The sequence below is a fragment of the Carya illinoinensis genome, chromosome 11, assembly GCF_018687715.1.
Source record: "Carya illinoinensis cultivar Pawnee chromosome 11, C.illinoinensisPawnee_v1, whole genome shotgun sequence".
Taxonomy (NCBI): domain Eukaryota; kingdom Viridiplantae; phylum Streptophyta; class Magnoliopsida; order Fagales; family Juglandaceae; genus Carya; species Carya illinoinensis.
This window is the reverse complement of record NC_056762.1, coordinates 38,375,817-38,396,422: the sequence shown is the minus strand read 5'-3', so window position 1 is coordinate 38,396,422 and position 20,606 is coordinate 38,375,817. Positions and strand designations below refer to the sequence as shown.

Below are 20,606 nucleotides of genomic sequence, written 5' to 3'. Positions count from 1 at the left end.
TTAGCTCGCAATTGGTTTCCAATAAACACAAGTTATAGGTGCCACTGGCCCGAAGCGCCTCTCAAAAGTTAAACATACAACTCTAGCTACAGACTAACTACGTTGCAAAAGAAAAAGAAGTCGGTAACCAGTACAAAATAGAGGTTTGAACTTCGAACTTTGATGAATAGATCTGCAACACCATCTATATATAATCTAAACTATGTTTCTGGATCATCGGCCTTTCTTCCTCGGGGATACCAACTTAGCTTCCTTCACATATTCGTCTTCAAAAATTACTCTTCACCTTCATTGTCGAACCCAATACTAACTTCGAAGGTCCTTTACTTTCTGGCTCTGCAAGCTTTCTGCTTTTCTCTTCTTAGTTTCACCCACAAGCCTTTTAGTATAAGCAATGTATCCATCCACATCAAATTTCCTTTTGCAGCCTGCATAATTCATGTACCGTATTTTCCCAAAAACTGGACGTTCTTTCCAACCCTGAAATGCCAGCAAGTAGCTAAGGATCATGTAAGATAAAGAATCTTTGCCAATATTCAATCGAGTCGTAATTTCTATTTAAGGTCCCTGCCCGTTTATAGAAAGGTAGGGCTGCCTCAGATTTACATTTCATTCAGATTTCAATGGAAATAGGTGGCACTCATTTTCCTAAGAATCAGAAGTATCTCTGTCATGGCTACAAAGAGAATGGTCAACCCATACCTGGTCATGAACGCCACATATTGACCACATGCAACCGACATATCCATTTGGATCCCTGCCATCTATTTCATACTGCACACGAAAGTTATGAATAAAGAAAACTCGGTAAGACATTTGGTAAAAGCCTCCATTGAAGCACAACAAATCTGTAGTGAACATACCTTGTCATTCAGATATATCGATATTTCAAGCGCTTCTTCCGGTGATGTTGTCCACTCAAGAATCTTTTTGGCCCAATACATTCTGCAGTAGGTTTTTCAAACACATGTCGATAACATATTGAAAATGAAGAAGTTACTAGAAGTAATAGATATAAGATCCAAGAAAATACAAGCTGTGTTCATGCAAGATAATGATTCAACCACCAAAATGAAGCAAATCCCACCTCTGTACATATTCATCAAGTGCAATAAATTGCATGACAAAACCATCACTGGGAAACGGCACTAGCAACCAGGAAATCAAAATTAAGAAGTATAAATATCGATTGAGAAGGCCAAGGAAGAAATGTAACCACCAATGTACCATGACTTGTAACCACACTATTCCTCTGCCACAAGTGGGGGTGATTTAATAAAAATAAGGGGGTACTGCCCTATTCTTTTTCTTTTTCTTTTTTTTTTTAAAAAAAACTAAGGAAAAAACAGTAATACACCCCCATAAACACACAAAGCATGATGGAAGTAAACAAAGCAAGTAAAAAGGTGACTCCCTACTTCAAAACATTATAACTCTTGTGACCTGAATGGATAGAATAATTTATTCATGAAAGAAGATTCCTAAGATTACGTGATGCGTCAACACATTAAGAAGTATAAAGAATACACATCAATTATGGACCACAAGAGCGAAGACTTTCTTCCAATTAGCATAGGCCAATTTAGATGCAAGTAACATGAATCTCCACCACAAGAAGAGGGAGGGGGGGGGGAGTCCCAGAGGAAGTCACTTGCCGCATAAAACCATGCATCTTCCCATGGTAGACCATCTCCAACTGAGAAGCATTCCAAAGCTGGAAATTCAAGCCATAAAGATTGTTATAACAATCATACAACAGGCAACACATATAGATATAACTGAGACCAAAAACACTCAAAGAATTTGTGAACCGAAGGGAGAGTCATTGATATTCATATTAAAAAAAAAACTCAGCTTACAGGATCAGCTGTTTGTGCCTTTTCCAATTGTTCCCTGCTGCAAATTCCATAATCATTTAGAAGTTTGAGAACTCTAGGTATGGAATCCGCATAAAACAATTAAAGCATAGTTTGACTCACGTGTAAATATGTTCTCGCTTGTCAGGAGCATGGTCCATCAAGGTCTTACGTGCCCATTCCCATGCCCCTTTCAGTGAATCATAATGATGTTGGTAGAAACAGAAGTTATCAGCAAGTTCTCGGCGCACAATTAACTCCTCCAAGAATGTATCAACTGCCTTCAGAATAGCAGGTAGAAAATAGATCAAGCAATGCCAAAAACCACAGAACAAAAAGCAATAAATAGACTATTTTAAAACGCATGCTCATTTTTCTTAATCCCAATTCCATCAAAATATATAAAAGCTAAAATCCATGAAGCTGAGATTTGACACAACAAACCTGAGGACTATCTTTCCTGATCCTGCGAGCCTCTAAAGCACATCGCTGTGCAGATATTTGCCCAAAATGCAAGTATGGAGAGAGACATGAAAGCCCTCTAGGTTTCAATGGATTATTCCTATCCGCTGAATAACCTTTCAACCTTTTCGTTAAGAACCCATTTTTACTTCCCACCAATACTTCCATTGCTGCCTTCTCCCCTGGTTCACCCCACTCAATTTCAGGAACTTCTGCTCCTTTCCTAATATTACAAGACCATTATATCAACACTACAATCCCATAGAATCTCTCAAGTCAACTCATTCAAATAGAGCATCTAACCTCAAAATATTGGCAATGAGGCCATCCCAATCAGTCGACAAAGTTACACCGGTCCATTTTCTACTTGGAGGCTGCAAAGTAGGAAAATCAATGAGGTAATCTGGAAGCCTTTTATTTATCTTTCCCCTTATGGTCCTGGCGCTATACTCCAACTTCTCTGATGCCACCCAAGTAGGTACTACGTTGTGGGCATCAACTTCGTGAATGGTCACCAAATCACTCACCCTCTTGCAAATTTCCTCTTTACACCTCTGAATTTCACGTAAAGGTGAGAAGTCTGTGACTAAAAGGGAAGCCCCGCATTCTCTTAAAAAATCTGGTATAGTCTTTTCAGCTTCTCCCTAAAAGATATTCACCCACAAGATATAAGATTTGCAAAATATTGTATCATTTACCTTCAAAGATTATGCACAAAACCACAAGATTCTCAAACTTTAAATGGTTCCGAAACTCAAGCAATCCATTCAAGTGAACCCAAACAACTATATTTGACTAGGTCAGTAAGTTCTCCATAATTTTAACAAAGCCCCCCCAAAAAATGAAGCATATATTTGCTCCTTAAAAATTCACCCACTCTCAAGTTAATTGCTTGAAGATTTTGCATGTAAAATTTGTGCCTATATTTTTCAAGAAATTCCGTTTTGATTTATTTTAAGGCATTGTACCGTCATAGAGTGATAAAATTAGATGAGGCATCAGTTTTTTTATTACATTTAACACTTCAACAACAAATAAATCTAGTAAGAAATCAGTACTTTTTTTTTCCCTATAATTTCATTGATGCTTGTTGCTGGCTAGGCAAAACAAAGCTTTTTAAAAGATACAGGATAAACTTGGCAGTTGGCACTCTAAATTTTTAAGGGGATAAAGTGAAATTTGGATGATTTTCAGATGCTGAATATATACTTCAATAGTAAGATAAACCTATTGTTCCCTATCTGCTAAAAAACGATGGTTTTCCCCAGAAATAGTTGCTGCAAAATTTTGCATGCGTTTCTATATGACCACGATATTTCGATTGTTTTCAAAACTACCCCTAACGCATCAGTACAAGTATTAAATCATGTTGTCAAACAGCATTAGGTTTTTCTTGAGAATCTTTACTTTCATTCCTAGTTCCTACTCCTCGGAACCAAAACAAAAGGTGAACATAAAAAACCATATAGGCATTTCGAATGTACACTTGAACTTGCCTGAAACAAGAGGAATGGGATTTGAAGGGTCTCTTCGAGATCACCCTGCAGTTGTTTCAAACCCCTCAACATAAACCCTATCTGACGAGCTTTCGCCCCTAGAAACTGATCAAACAGATTGAACGCGACAGCTACGGGTGCATTGGCCTTGTTACCTTGATCAACGGCGTGGATCAACGCCCAGTTGTCTCTGATCCTTTGGTCCCTGAACATCCAATACACAACAGGACCCACCTCCCCGTCCAATGCTCGCGATCGTTCCTTCAAAACCCTGATCCGGCCCGATGGTACGCACGTCGAGTTGCTGGGGGGAGAAGAAAAGGAGGCCATAGTTGAGAAGGCGTGGAAGAGGCTAACGTTCGCAGAGGGTTTAGCGAAATGTAGGAGGTGGTGGGGTTGGAGGATGACGCGACCCACGATGCGGAGGTTAAGAGAACGACAAAGAGAGAGAGTGGGGATGTCGCGTAAGACTGCAATTTTTTGGAGGGTAACGAAGAAGGAAGACAGAGACAGACAGTCTAGAGGAGGGAAGCGGAACAGTTAAACTTGTGGTTTTGAAAGGGTGGACGTGGCGGACACTCAACTAAGAAACGTGGCATATGGTCGTTAAAGCAGTTTATTGGGCCCAAGTCTGTCCAAATGCTTGGCGGGCCAGTGTTGGCCCTAGAATTCAAGTATTGGGCTTGAGCTTCCTACAGAGCCCCTATAATGTTTTGTCTTTTATCAGGAGGCCTTTATACGATGGGTAATCACATTAGAAGAAATGCAATTCTTACAAACTTGACACCAGTTGGCAGTTGGATGAGTCGAATCCTGAATTATACAGGTAGGTGGCCGGGAAGAAACTAATCTCACTCAAAACCCCAATGAATATGTTTTCTTCATGCACATTGCATTGCCAGTTCAGGGCGGCAGGAGTAAGTTCGATAGCATTAACTTCCTCTACATGCATTAAGAGAGATTAATGGCGAGCATGATGAACTAGATAAGGGAAGCTGTAATTCCCAACTTCCACGGCCTACTTATTTAGTCAACAAAGAGAAAAATGATGTATGTACGTACGTTAATCTAGCTCTGCTAGCTGCTGGCTGTACGTGCACATGAGTTGTTCCTATCTTCTCTTCCACGGCAAGAGATCATGATCGGGAACTTCTTTAATTCGAAGTGACAAATTGATTTGAGCATGCATGCATGCATGCAGGACTTTCACCCAGCTCGTAATAGACATTAATTTTCACCTTATAGAAGTTCCCAATTAAGTCAGTACTAAAAAGAAAATTGCAATAAACAATGTGTAGCCAACTTTAATTTCTTTCAATAATAATTCCTCAGCTTTCTGGGTTAGATCGATCGATGATCAGTGCTAGTAATGGGAGTAGTGGTAGTTTCACATAGAATATATCATTTATTCAGGGGTTTTTTTTATTTTATTATTATTATATGGTATTCATATTGCTTGCTTGTACCTTAATTAATCTTTTTCAGCTTAATTTATAAATTCCATTGGTTCAAGCTTTAATTAATTTCTTTAAAAATATTTAATTATATATATATATATATTAATTATAAGGTGAATATTGCCTTCAAAATGGTCACGTAATCCCACCATTTCTTTTGTGTTAAGCAATCCAATAGACTGGGAATACATTTACCTACCAAATCCTATAATAAGATTCCCTATACTTAATAATAATAATAAAGGGTAGTACTTGCTGCTCTTTTTGAGCAACTGGCTTATAGCTAGCTAGGCCCTCTCGCTACGAGGATGATTATTATTATCACCTTGCATAAAATAATTGAGCTTCCACATATAATTTAAAATCATCATGTTCAAACCCCACACACACACACACACACATATATATATATATGACTTCTTAATTTTAAACAAATAATCATTTTAAAATTAAAAACAAAGCAATAAATTCCCCAAAAAGTCTGGGTCACCGATCGAGACACTGCATGTGGGAATGTTTATTCCTTTTTTATTTTTATATTTTCATAACGTTGAAAGAATAAAAAATAAAATGTTTAAAATTAATTTTAATTTTTCAACTCATCTCATCTCATCTAATTATTATAATTTTTTTAAAATTTTTACACAAAATATAATAAATAATTTAACTTTTTTAAATCCTAAAATAATAATAATAATAATATCTTAATAATACTTTATTCAATTTCCATCTCAACTAATCACTATCCAAATCTCACTTTAAAAGTGCATGTGTCAAACCTATTAAAATTAATACAAATCATAAGAATTATTTTAATAATTAACCTTGACAAGTTAAGCAAAACAAGGGTACTACTTAATCAAGTTAAGTAAATTTGGCATTTTCCTACACATTAGGACTATTAATTAGAATTTAAAAAGAAAAAGACTGATTTTTGAACTGACCCGGCCATGCATATGAACTCACAATGCATATGGCACTATATATTCTTATTATCTTAATTTTGAATAATCATGGACCGTTGTTTTTGAACCAATCAAATAGAGATAGAAATATCGCTGCCTCCTAAGAAATACAATAGTATAATGCAATTATGGGCCGCAAGAACATGATTAAGAAAGTTAATTAATTACTAAAATAATAATTAGTGATTACATGAAAAAAGTGGGAAGAATGGTTACAATGATTTCGTTCGTTGTTTGTGAAAGCTATGTTTCAACTGAGACATAATTAATTAATTAGAAATAAATAAATAATAATTAGTTCTAATTATATACTATTTTCATGCAAATTAATTAATGAAAAAAAAGAAATGAGATCATCCCACCTCCCACCCACATATATATTATATAATGTGCTTTGCCTAGCCAGCCATGAGTATTGTCGCGTGAGATCCCAGCTGCTCCCATGAATGATGCCTACACGTGGCAGATGCAGCAAGACGCACGTGGTCAATCCGTACGTCCATGTTCTGCACGTGCCAATACTTGTTAATTAGCTAGCTAGCTAGCTAGGTTGTTGTCAATGTTTTGATTAGTTGTGGATGAGAACATCCAATAATTGCATTTGGGATTGGGTAAATTAGGTTGCTTAACATGGAGGATTTGGTTCATTAAACACCATCATGAGTCTCTATCAACGTACACCACACATTCATTGGGGCTTGCAACAAAATTTACAAATTCCTATATTTATAATTAATCCCTGTACTTATTAGAAACCAAAGTATCAAACCATATGTTCGTATGATGCAACTAAATAAAAATATTTTAGGAAAATAATAATTATAGTCGTAGTTATATAAGTATTGCATAATTACTTAAAAAAATAAAAAAAAATATGAGATCTACGAGAAAAAATTAATTAAGTTTTTAATGATGAATTCATTATTTTTTAAAACGACTGCACAATATTTACACATTCTATAACTGTACATAATATTACTCATAAAATGAATGGTAGTACATAATTTGGATAAATAATAGTATTCATGTTGAATTTTTTTCATTAATATTAAACTACTCTTGTCTTTTTTTTCTCAAGTTATTAATGCATGTAGTCATTGTCAATGTACTAAAGTCATAGCTATAAATTATAACATCATACACCTAACCTAACGCGTCGTTTAATTCACCCTAACCTAACATATCGTTTAATTCACCATAGTTTGTCGGACTATTTGTGAGAAGATTTTGTACTTAGCAGGAGTTAGTTTTGTCTAAAAATAAGATCTTAACTGTCAAATTCATGACTAAGAATATACAGACATTATATATGTAAGGTATACAAACTTATACTCTTATCATAAAAGTATTATTGGACGGAATCGGGCCCAACACATTTATACAAATTTATAACGCCCATAAGCCTAATAGCCTATAGTAGCCTAGGCGTAAAGCATTAACAAGATAACACTGCCGCCAGGTAAGGAATGGATCACTACAATTAATAAGAAAAACCGTTGAGGATACACTCGGGAGGAATGACTATCTTCACTCATGAAAGATGGTTATTTTTACTCACTACAACAAAAATGATTTTTTGGGACGAAATTACTTTGGGACGAATTGAAAATCGTCCCAAAAAGTGGGATTTAGGAACGAAATTTGAATTTCGTTCCAAAATGACGATGGTTATGCCATACCGTTCGAACGCGTTCGAACGGTATTCTTAGGGACGAATATTTTTGTCCCAAATAAGTTAACCGTTCGACCGTTAATGATTAACCGTTCGAACGTTTAATTTTCACCGTTTGAACGTAATATTGGCGCGATAGGCAAAATTATTTTGGAGGGAAATTGATAAACCGTTCGAACGGTTAATATTAACCGTTCGAATGATGCATATTCACCGTTCAAACGTTATTTGAATCGTTCGAACGGTGACAGAGTTTTAATTTTTTAAGTTTTTTGCCAAATTATATTTAGATTAACTAGTAATTATAAAAAATTGGTTAATTAAATAATATGAATAATCTAAATTAAGAATTAGTTTAGAAAATATAAAACAATACCATTGCATATAACTTAAATACTGAATTTACAAAACACAAAATATTGTCCATACAAAAAACAGGAAATAAATAAATAAAATTTATCATAAAGTAATTAAGACCCCAAGTCTTTGCACACTTCCTCGACTGCAGCTATACGTTCCTCTATTTGTGTCAGTCGAGTACTGATGGTGACCTGAGTCGCAGACATGGCAGCAAACTCTGTACGAAGCTCAGACACAGCAGAATGGATCTCCATACGCACTGCATCGATCACTGCTGATGTCTGCTCGCTGATCGCTGCACGCACTATGTCAGCCATCTCCTCACGAGTAACACTGTGGACTGATGCCTCGGCCCGTGTAGATGTCTCTGCAGCTGCAGCTGAGACTCCATGATCTCCCGGCTGTGCATCTCTGTGAGGATCAACTGGTTCTGGAACATGTGCACGAAAACGCAGTCTCGAGTGTCCCGTGCTGCGTGAGAGGGTGGTGCTGTTTATCGGTCCCATCGGCTCCCGTTTACGCTCAGCAACATCTGGCACAACACCAGCACATAGTAGATATCGGGTGATCAGGACTCCGAATGGTAGTATATCCATCGAAATGTACCGAGATTCTGATCGAATCCTATCGAATATATATCCCACCAAGTCGATAGGAATGCCACGAGCGACCCGTATCATAAATTTCGTCCGATCAATGCCAACTTCTGTCTTGTGCTGCCGAGGGTCAATATTATTGGCAATTATCAAATTTAATATCTTAAAGAAAGAAGATAAATCTGCCTGTTTGATGCTCTTCGTCCCGTCATACGGTGGAGCATCTGGACCGACAACCAAATCCCTCACCTCGTGATCAGCAAGGGTATCGACCTCATCAGTATAAACTGATGCCTCCTCCTCAGCTGTCTCCGCCTCAACTGAAGGATCAGACTCTCTAGGCACCACATTCGGATATGCATCTGGCAGCCTAGGAATACCGAGATGCTCAGCAAGTCCATCTCGTGAAAATACAACGGGTACTTCTCGGACAGTGATACTGTAGGCCCCAGAATCATCTGCGCTGGCACTGCCGAGTTCTCTATAGAACTCAGCAACAATGTCAATGTAGGAGACTGGCTCCCATGCTTCCTCCCGTTCATCCAAGATAGGTCCCCAACCACGATCACTGAATATTGAGGGCAATGAATGACCCTCCCAGATAAGACTCTGGAAATCAGAAATCTTCACTGGTCGCTCCAGTGAAACTGTCCTCTCCCGAACTGGACCACTACTACTCTCACCAAGATTGCGTCGCTTACGTGCCGGTCTAGAAGTAGACATTATAATCAACCTGAAATTTATAATTACAAACTAGATATATAACATTAACAAGAAAAATACAATAAAGAACTATTTACAGTAGTTTGAAACAAACAGCAATTTAATAATATTTGCCATTCTGAACAACATTATCAACAATAAATATGTCACTCAATATCAATATTAATAATATAAATATAATATTAAACACCGTTCGAACGTTTACCGTAACGGTCGAACGGTTACAGACAAACCGTTCGACCGTTTAGTTATATCGTTCGAACGATGTAACTTAACGGTCGAACGGTTACAGACAAACCGTTCGACCGTTGATTTATATCGTTCGAACGTTTACTGTAACGGTCGAACGGTTACAGACAGACCGTTCGACCGTTAAGTTATAACGTTCGAACGCTAAGCATAGCGTTCGAACGATATTCGTCGATCGGGATTCCAGGCCGAGTCGACTCGGCCATTGAAATCCATGGAATCCTTCGATTCCCTGGATTTTACACCAAAATAAATGCAATAGAAACCTAAATAAATGTTCCTAACATGGATTTATGCAAATCTACCGATTATTTTGATGTATAAATCGGTTTACCCTAACTTAAACAATTAATCTATCAAAAACCTAAATCTAAACGGTAAAATGCTTTAAAAATGAAAAATACCGGTTGTTAGAGGTAGGGGCTTCGAGTGGGCACTGTTGACGGCGGCGAAGACGGCGTTCAACGGCGGAGATCGACGGTTTGGAGGCTTTTTCACGGAGGAAATGCGTGAAAATGACGTCGGGATGGGCTTATATATGCAGTACCGTTCGAACGGTACGTTATACCGTTCGAACGAATTAACTAAATATTGATTGCCATCCCTAATTAATCGGTTTTCAAATATTTAAATGCAATATTCCGTATTAATTATATTAAATATAATAATTAATTCAATTATAATATATTTTAATTGTTAAAAATATTAAATGCAATATATTTAATGCACTTATATATTATTAAACACTATGTATTATATATATAATTTTTTGGCAATTTATAGTATATATTATATTATATTTAATTAAAATATATTATACTATTGAATATTATATAGTATATAGTATAAGTTATATTATATAGTATAATTAATATAATATAGACTACTATATACATGAAGCCATGTTCATGTATTTATATAACATATATATTATATGTGATATTAACTAGTACCACATATATATATACTAGTATAGATGACACTATATATATTAATAGTAGATATTCTATTATTAAATATCTACTATTAATATTATAGAAATAAACATTATATATATGCATGTGATACATATAACCCTATGCTATGATACCATATATATGTTATATATAATAGGTTAATATATGTAGTACTTGTTGATTATATTAGATGTAATATGATATTTTATACTATATATGTTACTAAACTATATAATATATGTTTGATTATATATTATATAGTTATATTACTATGGCTCTAAACTATAGTATATTTAGAAATTATTATATTTAAAGGTATAGTGCAAAAAAAATACAATAAGCAACAATATAATTAAACGTTCGAACGGTTTACTATTGGCGTTCAAACGTTTAATAGTACGTTCGAACGTTTATATTAACGTTCGAACGTTAAATTAGCGGGGGAAATTATTCCTGCTAATCGATTTGACGTTTGAACGGTATAATATAACCGTTCGAACGTTAATTATTAGCCTTCGAACGTATATTTTCACGTTCGAACGTCAAATCGGCGGGGGAAATTTTTCCCGCTAGTCGATTTGACGTTCGAACGTTCATTAAACAACCGTTCGAACGGCAATGTTCTGCATTTACACGACAGAACCTCACAATCTCGGACTCGTTTCAGTCGACCGAGCATCACTCCCACGCTCATTTTGTTCCAACCAACGCCATTATTCTTCAATCTAGCCCTCAAATATTACAAACTCCTATCAATCTCTTATATTTTCGGATTAAGAGGTTGTTTTTACCGTTTGGTGAAGAGTTTTTACCGTTTGGAATTTTTGAAGCTTTATCTCTCCAAATCAGGTATTCTCCTTAAATTTGACCTCATTTTAGTTTTTATATAAGTGTTTTCGTTTGCTTACATGAGTTAGTCATATATTTTGCTATCTTTTGATGTAATATGGACTGTATTACTTGGGGTTTTCGGAGGTTGAAGACGAGTGATTTCTGGATGTAAACCGTTCGAACGGTACGTGTACCGTTCGAACGACTGTATAGGAGATCGAACGGTCACGAACACCGTTTGAACGATTTCTTGGGCAGTGTTAAAATAATTAACATTTTAAATGCAGGAGTGTAATTAAAAATTAAATATATATAATCTACATTTAATAATACTTAAATACTTAAAAGATTCAAATAATCAAATGAGAATGAATTAAATTACAAATCATCTAAGATTTGTTACAAAACTTAATTATTTATGATGTTGAATTATTTGTTTGATACATGTTAAATATTGGCATATCTTATATTGCTTGTTCATCAATATTAGCCTTAGACCCGTTCGAGAGTTATCAATCCGCCTTAATTGAAAGATTGATAACTCTTGAATTGTCCAGAGTGGACAGTTTGGAATTGTAAGATCATTCTCGCAAACTATCGAGCTATATCTGTTATACGTCCAGCATTAAGATTTTGGCAGATTTATCCCTTGTTCTCCGGATATGCAGTTTCGGTGATGTTGTATCGACGATGGATAAGTCGGTGCACACAACCAGACGAGCATATTTGGAGAACTATGGGGATATGCTGCCGAAATTTTGTTGGGCGTGACAGATTATAGAGGATAGGTTTGCGACTATGATCTTACAGTTCCGAATGGGATAGGACCAACTACCCGGTGTAAGGTGGCATACTCCTTGATTGATACATGATACATGCTTGTTTGTTGATGCACACGTGCTTGTTTATAATGAAGATAGTCAGCATGGATAAGAGTTGGATGCGAGTTAGCGATCGTTTGGGTCAGAATTACAACGTATATGCTGAAGGTGTTAAGAAATTCTTAGAGTTTGCATTGGGTACATGTGATAGTGATGGACGTATTAGATGCCCATGTAATACATGTAGGAATTTGCGCTCTCATAAGATAGACTTGGTGAGAGAGCATCTGTTTGTAAAAGGTATTGACAAGGGTTATACTGATTGGGTCTTACACGGGGAACCATATCCAACTTCATTCGATACTCCACATGAAGAAGAAGCTATCGATGAAGATGTACAACCAGATGTTGTTGGAGATGAGTATGATGAGGATATGGAAGAAATGTTAGGTGACATCGGTGCGGGAATGTTTATGAATGAAGGTGGCACGGACACATCAAGTTCAAATGATGGGGGTCATAATACTTTTGCACGATTGTGGAATGAGTCACAACGTGAGCTATATCCAGGATGCAGAAGACACAGTAAGTTGTCATTTACCGTAAGACTGCTACACATAAAATCAATGTGCCGATTATCAATTAAGGCTGTCAATATGTTACTCGAGTTGTTTAAGGAGGCACTGCCATCAGATAATACACTTCCTCGTAACTTCTATGAAGCAAAAAAATTGAAACGAGGACTTGGATTTGATTACAACGTAATACATGCATGTAAGAATGACTGCATATTATTTTGGCAAGAGAATGAGCAGTTGAACGAATGTCCCATATGCCACGAGTCAAGATGGACATCTGACAAACAAAATGTGCCGCAAAAGGTAGTACGCCACTTTCCATTGACACCTAGATTACAACGATTATATATGTCACGTGCAACAGCTGCAGACATGATATGGCACTCATCAGCCAGAGTTAGAAACGATGATATTTTATCACATCCTGCTGACTCTCAGGTGTGGAAGGAATTTGATAAGGAGCATACATGGTTTGCAGAAGAACCACGTAATGTGAGACTTGGGTTGGCAACAGATGGATTTAATCCGTTTGGGAACATGAGTACTAGTCACAGTACTTGGCCAGTCGTACTTATGCCGTATAATCTACCACCGTGGAAGTGTATGAAAGATCCATATTTCATGATGAGTTTGCTCATTCCAGGTCCGAGATCGCCGGGAAATGATATAGACATACACTTACAGCCATTGATTGCAGAATTGAAAGATTTGTGGGAGAATGGGGTTGTCACATTTGATTCATCAACAGGCAAGTCGTTCAAGATGCATGCTGCGGTTTTATGGACAATAAATGATTTTCCAGCATATGGAAACTTGTCAGGTTGGAGTACTAAGGGGAAAATGGCATGTCCAACATGTAACAAACATACTAAATCTGAATGGCTCACTTACGGGAGAAAATTATGTTTCATGGGTCATCGTCGATTTCTACCTGGTGATCATAGATGGCGGGGAAATTCACAAATGTTTGATGGTACTGTTGAATGGGGCCAACCTCCACCATATTTGTCTGGTGAAGATTTACTTGCACAATTTGTAGATGTTGGTTGTAATGAATTTGGTAAAAAACAACGAAAGAGAAAACGAGCTACTTCTGAGTTGAATTGGACTAAGAAGAGTATATTTTTCGATCTTCCATACTGGTCAAAGTTAAAATTACGGCACAGTCTTGATGTTATGCATATTGAAAAAAATATATGCGAATCCGTATTGGGAACATTGATGTCAATTGAAGGAAAAACGAAGGATACATTAAACTCAAGGAAGGATTTGAAGCGGTTGGGAATAAGACCGGAAATGCAGTTGCAAGAAAATGGTTCGTCCGTTTACATGCCGATTGGGTGGTATACATTGTCAAGGAATGAAAGGGCTACTTTTTGTGAGTGGATAATGAAAATTAAATTACCAGATGGTTATGCCTCGAATTTGACAAGGTGTGTGCGAACAAATGATTGGAAAATAACTGGGTTAAAAAGTCATGATTGTCATGTCCTTTTGCAGCGTATCTTGCCTATTGGTATACGTGGGTACTTGACTAGAGACGTGCGCGTGGCTTTGACTGAGTTGGGTTTATTTTTCAAAGACTTATGTGCACGGACATTAAATGTAGAAGCTTTGGATCGAATGGAACGGGAAATTCCCATCATATTGTGTAAGCTAGAAAGTATTTACCCACCGTCATTTTTCGATGTCATGGTTCACCTGGCCGTCCATTTGCCACGTGAGGCTCGACTTGCAGGACCAGTTCAGTATAGATGGATGTATCCCATTGAACGATTTCTTGGGAAGTTGAAACGAACAGTTGGTAATAAAGCTCGCCCAGAAGGATCAATTGCAGAAGCATATATTGATGATGAGTGGCATACCTTCTGTTCCAAATATTTCCACGGAGTTGACACTAGGTTTGATCGGCCAGAAAGAAACTTTGACGTTGACAGAGCAAGACAACGAAATGTGTTTTCCGTGTTTTCCCAACAAGTACGTCCACTTGGTGCAGTGCGTGGTTATGACTTATGTGGAAGAGAGTTTGAGAAAGCTCAGTGGTACGTGCTGAACAATTGCCCTGACATAGAGATTTACTTGAAGTAAGTATTAATCTTTTCTTAATTTAGTATTCGCTCATTTACTTTCGCAAAATTCTAATAATATAAAATACATGTCGTAATCATCAATTTCAGTGATCATATTAACATGCTCAAGGAACTAGGAGTAAATGATATAGACCGGAAACATGAAGAGGAGTTTCCGAGATGGTTTGAACAACGGGTAATGACATTACATATGCGACACTTCATTCAATACAAATAGAAAATATTGATTGTTTTTTTTATTGATATAATAGACGTTTTACTTAATATGTAGGTTGTACAAATGCATGCCAATAATCCAAACGATATATCAGATGAATTGTATGCATTAGCGCGTGGCCCATCGAGACGGGCTACAAGATATTCTGCATGTATTTCTCGTGGTAGTAGGTATCACACAATAGATCGAGATCATTATAGGAAAACACAAAATAGTGGTGTCCTAGTTGAGGGAAGTCATGATGGAGAAAATATTGATTTCTATGGAGTGATTGTTGATATAATTGGAATGAAATATTTGGGGGAGCTTGCAGTGTATCTGTTTAAGTGTGATTGGTGGGATTTAAGCAATCCTCGAACTGGAGTCCGTGATGATGAATATTTCTTGAGTATTAATACATCAAGAAAATGGTACGAGGATGATCCATTTATTTTAGCTTCTCAAGCATCTCAAGTATTCTACTTAGATGACCCGAAGTTGGGAACTCAATGGCGAGTAGTACAAAAATATGCTCCAAGAAATATATATGATGTTATCCCTCAGGCAGAAGGGCGAGATGAAGAAGAAGATGATGCCTCTACTCAAGAAGCATACCAAGAGAGTCAGCCCGTCTTTAATTTGTTTGTGGATTTGAGCCAGTATGAGATGATTCCATTGAATAGAGAAGATATTGAGGCTGAAATTGTTGATGCGACACTTGAGCAAAGTGTTGATTCATCTGAACTATCTACAGAAGATGAGACTGAATTGTCAAATGATACTGATACAGATAGTGATTGACGAATTATATTTTCACATTACGTGATGATGAGCACTATTTTACTTAATGAATATTGTATCAGTTTTTTGAAATTATGCCTCCGAAGAGAAAGGAAGTGCGCAACCCATCTCCACCTGTTCCTAGCTCTCCTTCAGACTCACCATTAGAGATTGACTCTACAGAACAAGGTAAAATTCTAATAGTCATAAAAGTTATTAATTAAGATTATAATAGAAAATTGATTATAATGTTATATATCATGATGACTTCACAGTACAATCTCGTCAAGGTCGAGGCACTACGAGAGGCGTGACGTTGGAAAAATATCGTAAGGTGGGTAAGATCAAAGTTAACATTCTTGATGAACATACCGGAGGCGAAGGACAACCAGCAGCTTGGCTTGCATCGCATGTGGGTGCTCTTACACGAACTTATGCACCTTTGGCAACAAGTTCATGGAAGAAAGTCCCCCAAGATGTTAAGGACCTTATCAAGAAGCGTTGTTTGGTAATGTTTAATAAATGAAATTTAATTGGACTTATAATTTTATTTTACTTTAAAGTTAGAATATTATAAATGATAATATTTTTGTCCAAACTTTTGTCTGTAAGGATGATTTCGAAATAAATTTTGGTCGGAGAGAGGAGCGTAAAACTGTGGAAGAGCTTATGAGTAATGCATTCCGCAAGTATAAGGCGAGGTGTCATGAGCATTATAATAAGTTTGAGAATAGTGAAGAAGCACGCCAACATCCTTTTCAAGATGTGCAACCTTCTGATTGGGAAAAACTTTGTGACATGTTTGAGGATTCATCATATAAGGTATAATTAATTTAATTATTTTAGTCCTATTTTTAATTTCGCTTTCTAATATTTTCAATTCTTATGTAGGAGCGAAGTTCTATAAACAAAACAAATAGATCAAAATTGAAGATTACTCATCATGCAGGCTCAAGATCTTTCCACCGCCTCTCTAAAAAATTGGTATTGCTATTCTTTCATTTGTATATAGTTAACTGAATATATCAATCATAATGACTTTATATCTTAACAAATCTTTATTATAGCAAGATTCAGATGCCAATTATGATCTGACAAAATTATATGCTGCATCACATACTAATCGTAATGGAGAGTGGAGTCATCCTGATGCCCGTGAAAATTATGTAAGTATTATAATTTGTTTTAAATAAATATATTTGAATATTTATGATGATATTAACTCTTTATCTTATGTGTAGGATAAAATGGTTGCCCTGCGTGCTGAATCTGCTCAGATCAAAATTCCTCAAATACAGATGTTGAGATTTTTACACAAGTTCTGGGTGAACGTTCAGGATATTTGAGGGGTTTGGGTCGCTGTGTAAAACCTTCTCCCTCTTCCTCTTCTTCCGGGTCTGCCTCTATAGCTCAAGAGAATGCGAATCGTAGAATTGAAGAATTGATTGCAAAACAACAAGAGTTAGAGGCTCAATTGGCGAGACAAGGAGACATGGAGATGCGCCTCAAACAACATGAAGAAGAACAAGCAGAGTTCAGGAGAGATATGCAACTCCAAATGCAACAGCTTATGCAACAGTACAGGCCTCCAACCAACTGATGGTTTTTTACGTCTAGCTTATGACATTATCTAATTATGTATGAACAATGCTAGTTTTATGGTTATTTATTTCTTCGCACTTATTATAAAACTTTTGTGAGTAATTAAACAGTTCTTAATTTATATTTTTCAAATAATATGGATGTCTATTTAGTTTTTTTATAATTATTGGTTTTAATAAAAATAATATCCGTTCGAACGACAAAGTCACGTTCGAACATTAATGGGCATGCCGTTCAAACGATAATGTAACGTTCAAACGTCAACTCGCAAACCGTTCGAACGATACCAGATGCTCAAAAAACCGTTCAAACGCATGACATTACCATATCGTTCGAACGTTGATCATCACCGTTCGATCTCTTATACCGTTCGATCGTCTCATTTAACGTTCGAACGTATTTCTACTGATCGTTTGAACGTATCTTGATAACCGTTCAAAACAAACATTGACGTTCGAACGGTATATGAGAAGCATTCGAACGCCATTCTGGGACGAATTTTAACCGTGACAAAAAAAAGCATCGTTCGAACGGTATCGAACGGTCACTTTCAAAATCGTTCCAAAAGATATATTTTGGGACGAAATTGTGTTTTTCGTCCCAATATATCTTTTGGGACAGTGATGTTGGGACGAGCTTGGGACGAAATTTTTTCGTCCCAAAAAATCTTTCGGAACGAAATCGATATATTTTGGGACGAAAATTTTCGTCCCAAAATATGTTTTTTGTTGTAGTGACTCGTACATGATGGTTATATTTTCTTTCAATATCTCTATAAATAGCTATAAGAGTAACAAATAATCAACTAAATTTACTTCATTTTCTATACACTGACCCTCATATTATTCTGATTTTAACATCAGAGTATTCCTAGGGCAACCAGTGTCGCCCCTTTATTTGTTACAGGTCATCTCTGTAGTTGATGGTGTGAAACACGTCTTTAACAACTATCTTTTAATATATAGGATGAAAATATCGTATATTCATACTTTGAGACTAATTAAAGTTAGCCTTTGTGCAAGATAGGTTAAAACTTCTCTGGACATCCTTGGAAAAAAACTATGGAAGCTTAAAGTGCAAGATAGGTTAAAACTTCTTCTTTGAAAAATTCACCACAATATCTTGCCAATTAGATCTTTGCTTAAAAGAATCATTCCTCTTGAAGATGAACAGTTTCTTTACCCTCTGTGCAATTCCGGAGAGAAAAGTCTCACTCATCTTTTTCAAAATGGCCCATAAGCATTGACTAGATTACACCCCTCTCAATCACAAATTGGATCCAAATCATCCTAAATCTGGAAGTAGAGTTAGCCTTTCATGAAAATGAAGTTCATGATTTTGAGCTCTTTGCTATCCTTGCCATGGACATCCTTTGGTTTACCAGAAATCAAGTCATTCACAATTCCCTGAACCCAATCATTGATCAATATGTTTCAAAAGTTTATAGTGCCTACAAGGATCATAGTCAAGCTTGGATTTCGAAACACCATCTTGAAGAGGAACTATCACTTCATGGACGCCTTCCCAACGGCTTTCACCTATTATCTTTTGATGTCGCAGTCAGAAGCCATGGTAGTGTCGCAACATCAATCTACCAAACTGGAACTGGAGCCCCGGTCTTTGTCAACACAAATTTTCTGCACAACACCAATCCTAATGTAGGAGAAGCTACAACAGCCCTGCTAGCTATTCAAGAAGCTCACAATAGAGACTTGAGAAATATTTACATTCAAGGAGACTCCAAGCAAGTAGTACAATCGACCAATAATCTAAAGCAAGCTTCAGACTGGAAAATGCAATCAATCATCAGAGACATCAAGCACCTCTTGAGCAAATTTGAAGACTGGAAAATGTGAAAATTCATCGGTTTCAAAACCGATGCGTGCATGACATTGCGCAATGGGCAGCTTCCAATTTTCTCTAAGGAAGCAAACCCCTGATTTCTATTCCTTCATGTCTTTTAAGTTTTCATAGTGGAAAGGATCCCCCTTCTTTTGTGTAAATTTCTTTGAACTATATTTGAACTTTTTGTATTTCTAGACTTTGTTTTGATTTTGTAACGAAAGTATCTTGCTTAGGAAAAAAAAAATTCCCCCCCCCCCCAAACAAAACAAAAAAAAAAAGACCTTTCATCACCAATATTTTCTAATTTTTGAATGAAATGAGAAGTTTATACAAAAAACATTTTCTAGTTTTAACATACAAATAGAAATAATGGCAACAAATGACATTAATAAATTTTCCAAAAAAAATCCAAGAATGATATATATATATATATATAATAGATAATGTTAGATACAATATTAAAATATATAAATATCACATAATTTTAAAAAAAAATTATTATTGAAATTATAATTTTTTTTCAAATAAATCTAAACAAAATACATGATAATTGCACATTCCAATTACCTTGATGGGGACTTAAAAAAAAATTAAAAAGAAAAAAAGAAAAAAAAAAAAAAAAAAAAAAAGAGGACAATTACGTTGGATGGGAAGTCTTAAAAGAATGAATATAATGAAAGTGACATCACTATCCAAGAAAGTTATGCGTCATGGTGTACGGACATTGACACAATAGATATGAAGATTAGTCACTCTTCTTTCTCTGGTCGTCAAACAGATGTTGGCAGCTCCTTCTGTTGCACGTGACCTCCTGTGTTTCACATGGAACGCAAACTTACCCTTTACGAAACGACATCCTTGTCTGGAGAATCAGGATATCAACTTGCCATCCGGATTCGGATTCCGTACTCCGTCCACGTTCCTGTTAAATTCTGAGAGTCACATTTCTGATCCTTCTGTTTACACAAATTTATATAATACAAAAAAATAATTTATAAATCATTTTGTATTTCGAGTAAAAGATTTGCTAATAAATTCATTTGGAAGTTAGAATCCAGACAGCGGGACGAG

General features: G+C 36.2%; 1 protein-coding gene across 2 annotated transcripts; it reads right to left on the bottom strand.

Annotated features, from left to right (window-relative positions):
* Positions 1-4,341, bottom strand: LOC122280768 (deoxyribodipyrimidine photo-lyase). Of its 2 annotated transcripts, none has more exons than XM_043091787.1 (9): positions 3,815-4,341; positions 2,622-2,962; positions 2,301-2,541; positions 1,980-2,137; positions 1,860-1,893; positions 1,656-1,714; positions 864-945; positions 703-774; positions 1-480 (listed from the first exon to the last, which is right to left on the bottom strand). In XM_043091787.1, exons 1-9 carry the CDS (start codon positions 4,142-4,144, stop codon positions 307-309), a joined length of 1,491 nt encoding a protein of 496 aa, XP_042947721.1. In that variant the 5' UTR covers positions 4,145-4,341; the 3' UTR covers positions 1-306. The 2 variants fall into 2 exon arrangements, with proteins under 2 accessions (XP_042947721.1, XP_042947720.1); XM_043091786.1 differs by having other exon boundaries at positions 1,860-1,896; positions 3,815-4,340.
* Positions 4,342-20,606: the final 16,265 nt, after the last annotated feature.

Coding starts and splice junctions, on each gene's coding strand:
- LOC122280768 (XM_043091786.1), bottom strand. CDS start 4,144: ATGGCCTCCTTTTCTTCTCCCCCCAGCAACTCGACGTGCGTACCATCG. Junction 2,963..3,814: donor TCCCATTCCTCTTGTTTCAG/GCAAGTTCAAGT, acceptor AATATCTTTTAG/GGAGAAGCTGAAAAGACTAT. Junction 481..702: donor TATGTGGCGTTCATGACCAG/GTATGGGTTGAC, acceptor CTGGCATTTCAG/GGTTGGAAAGAACGTCCAGT.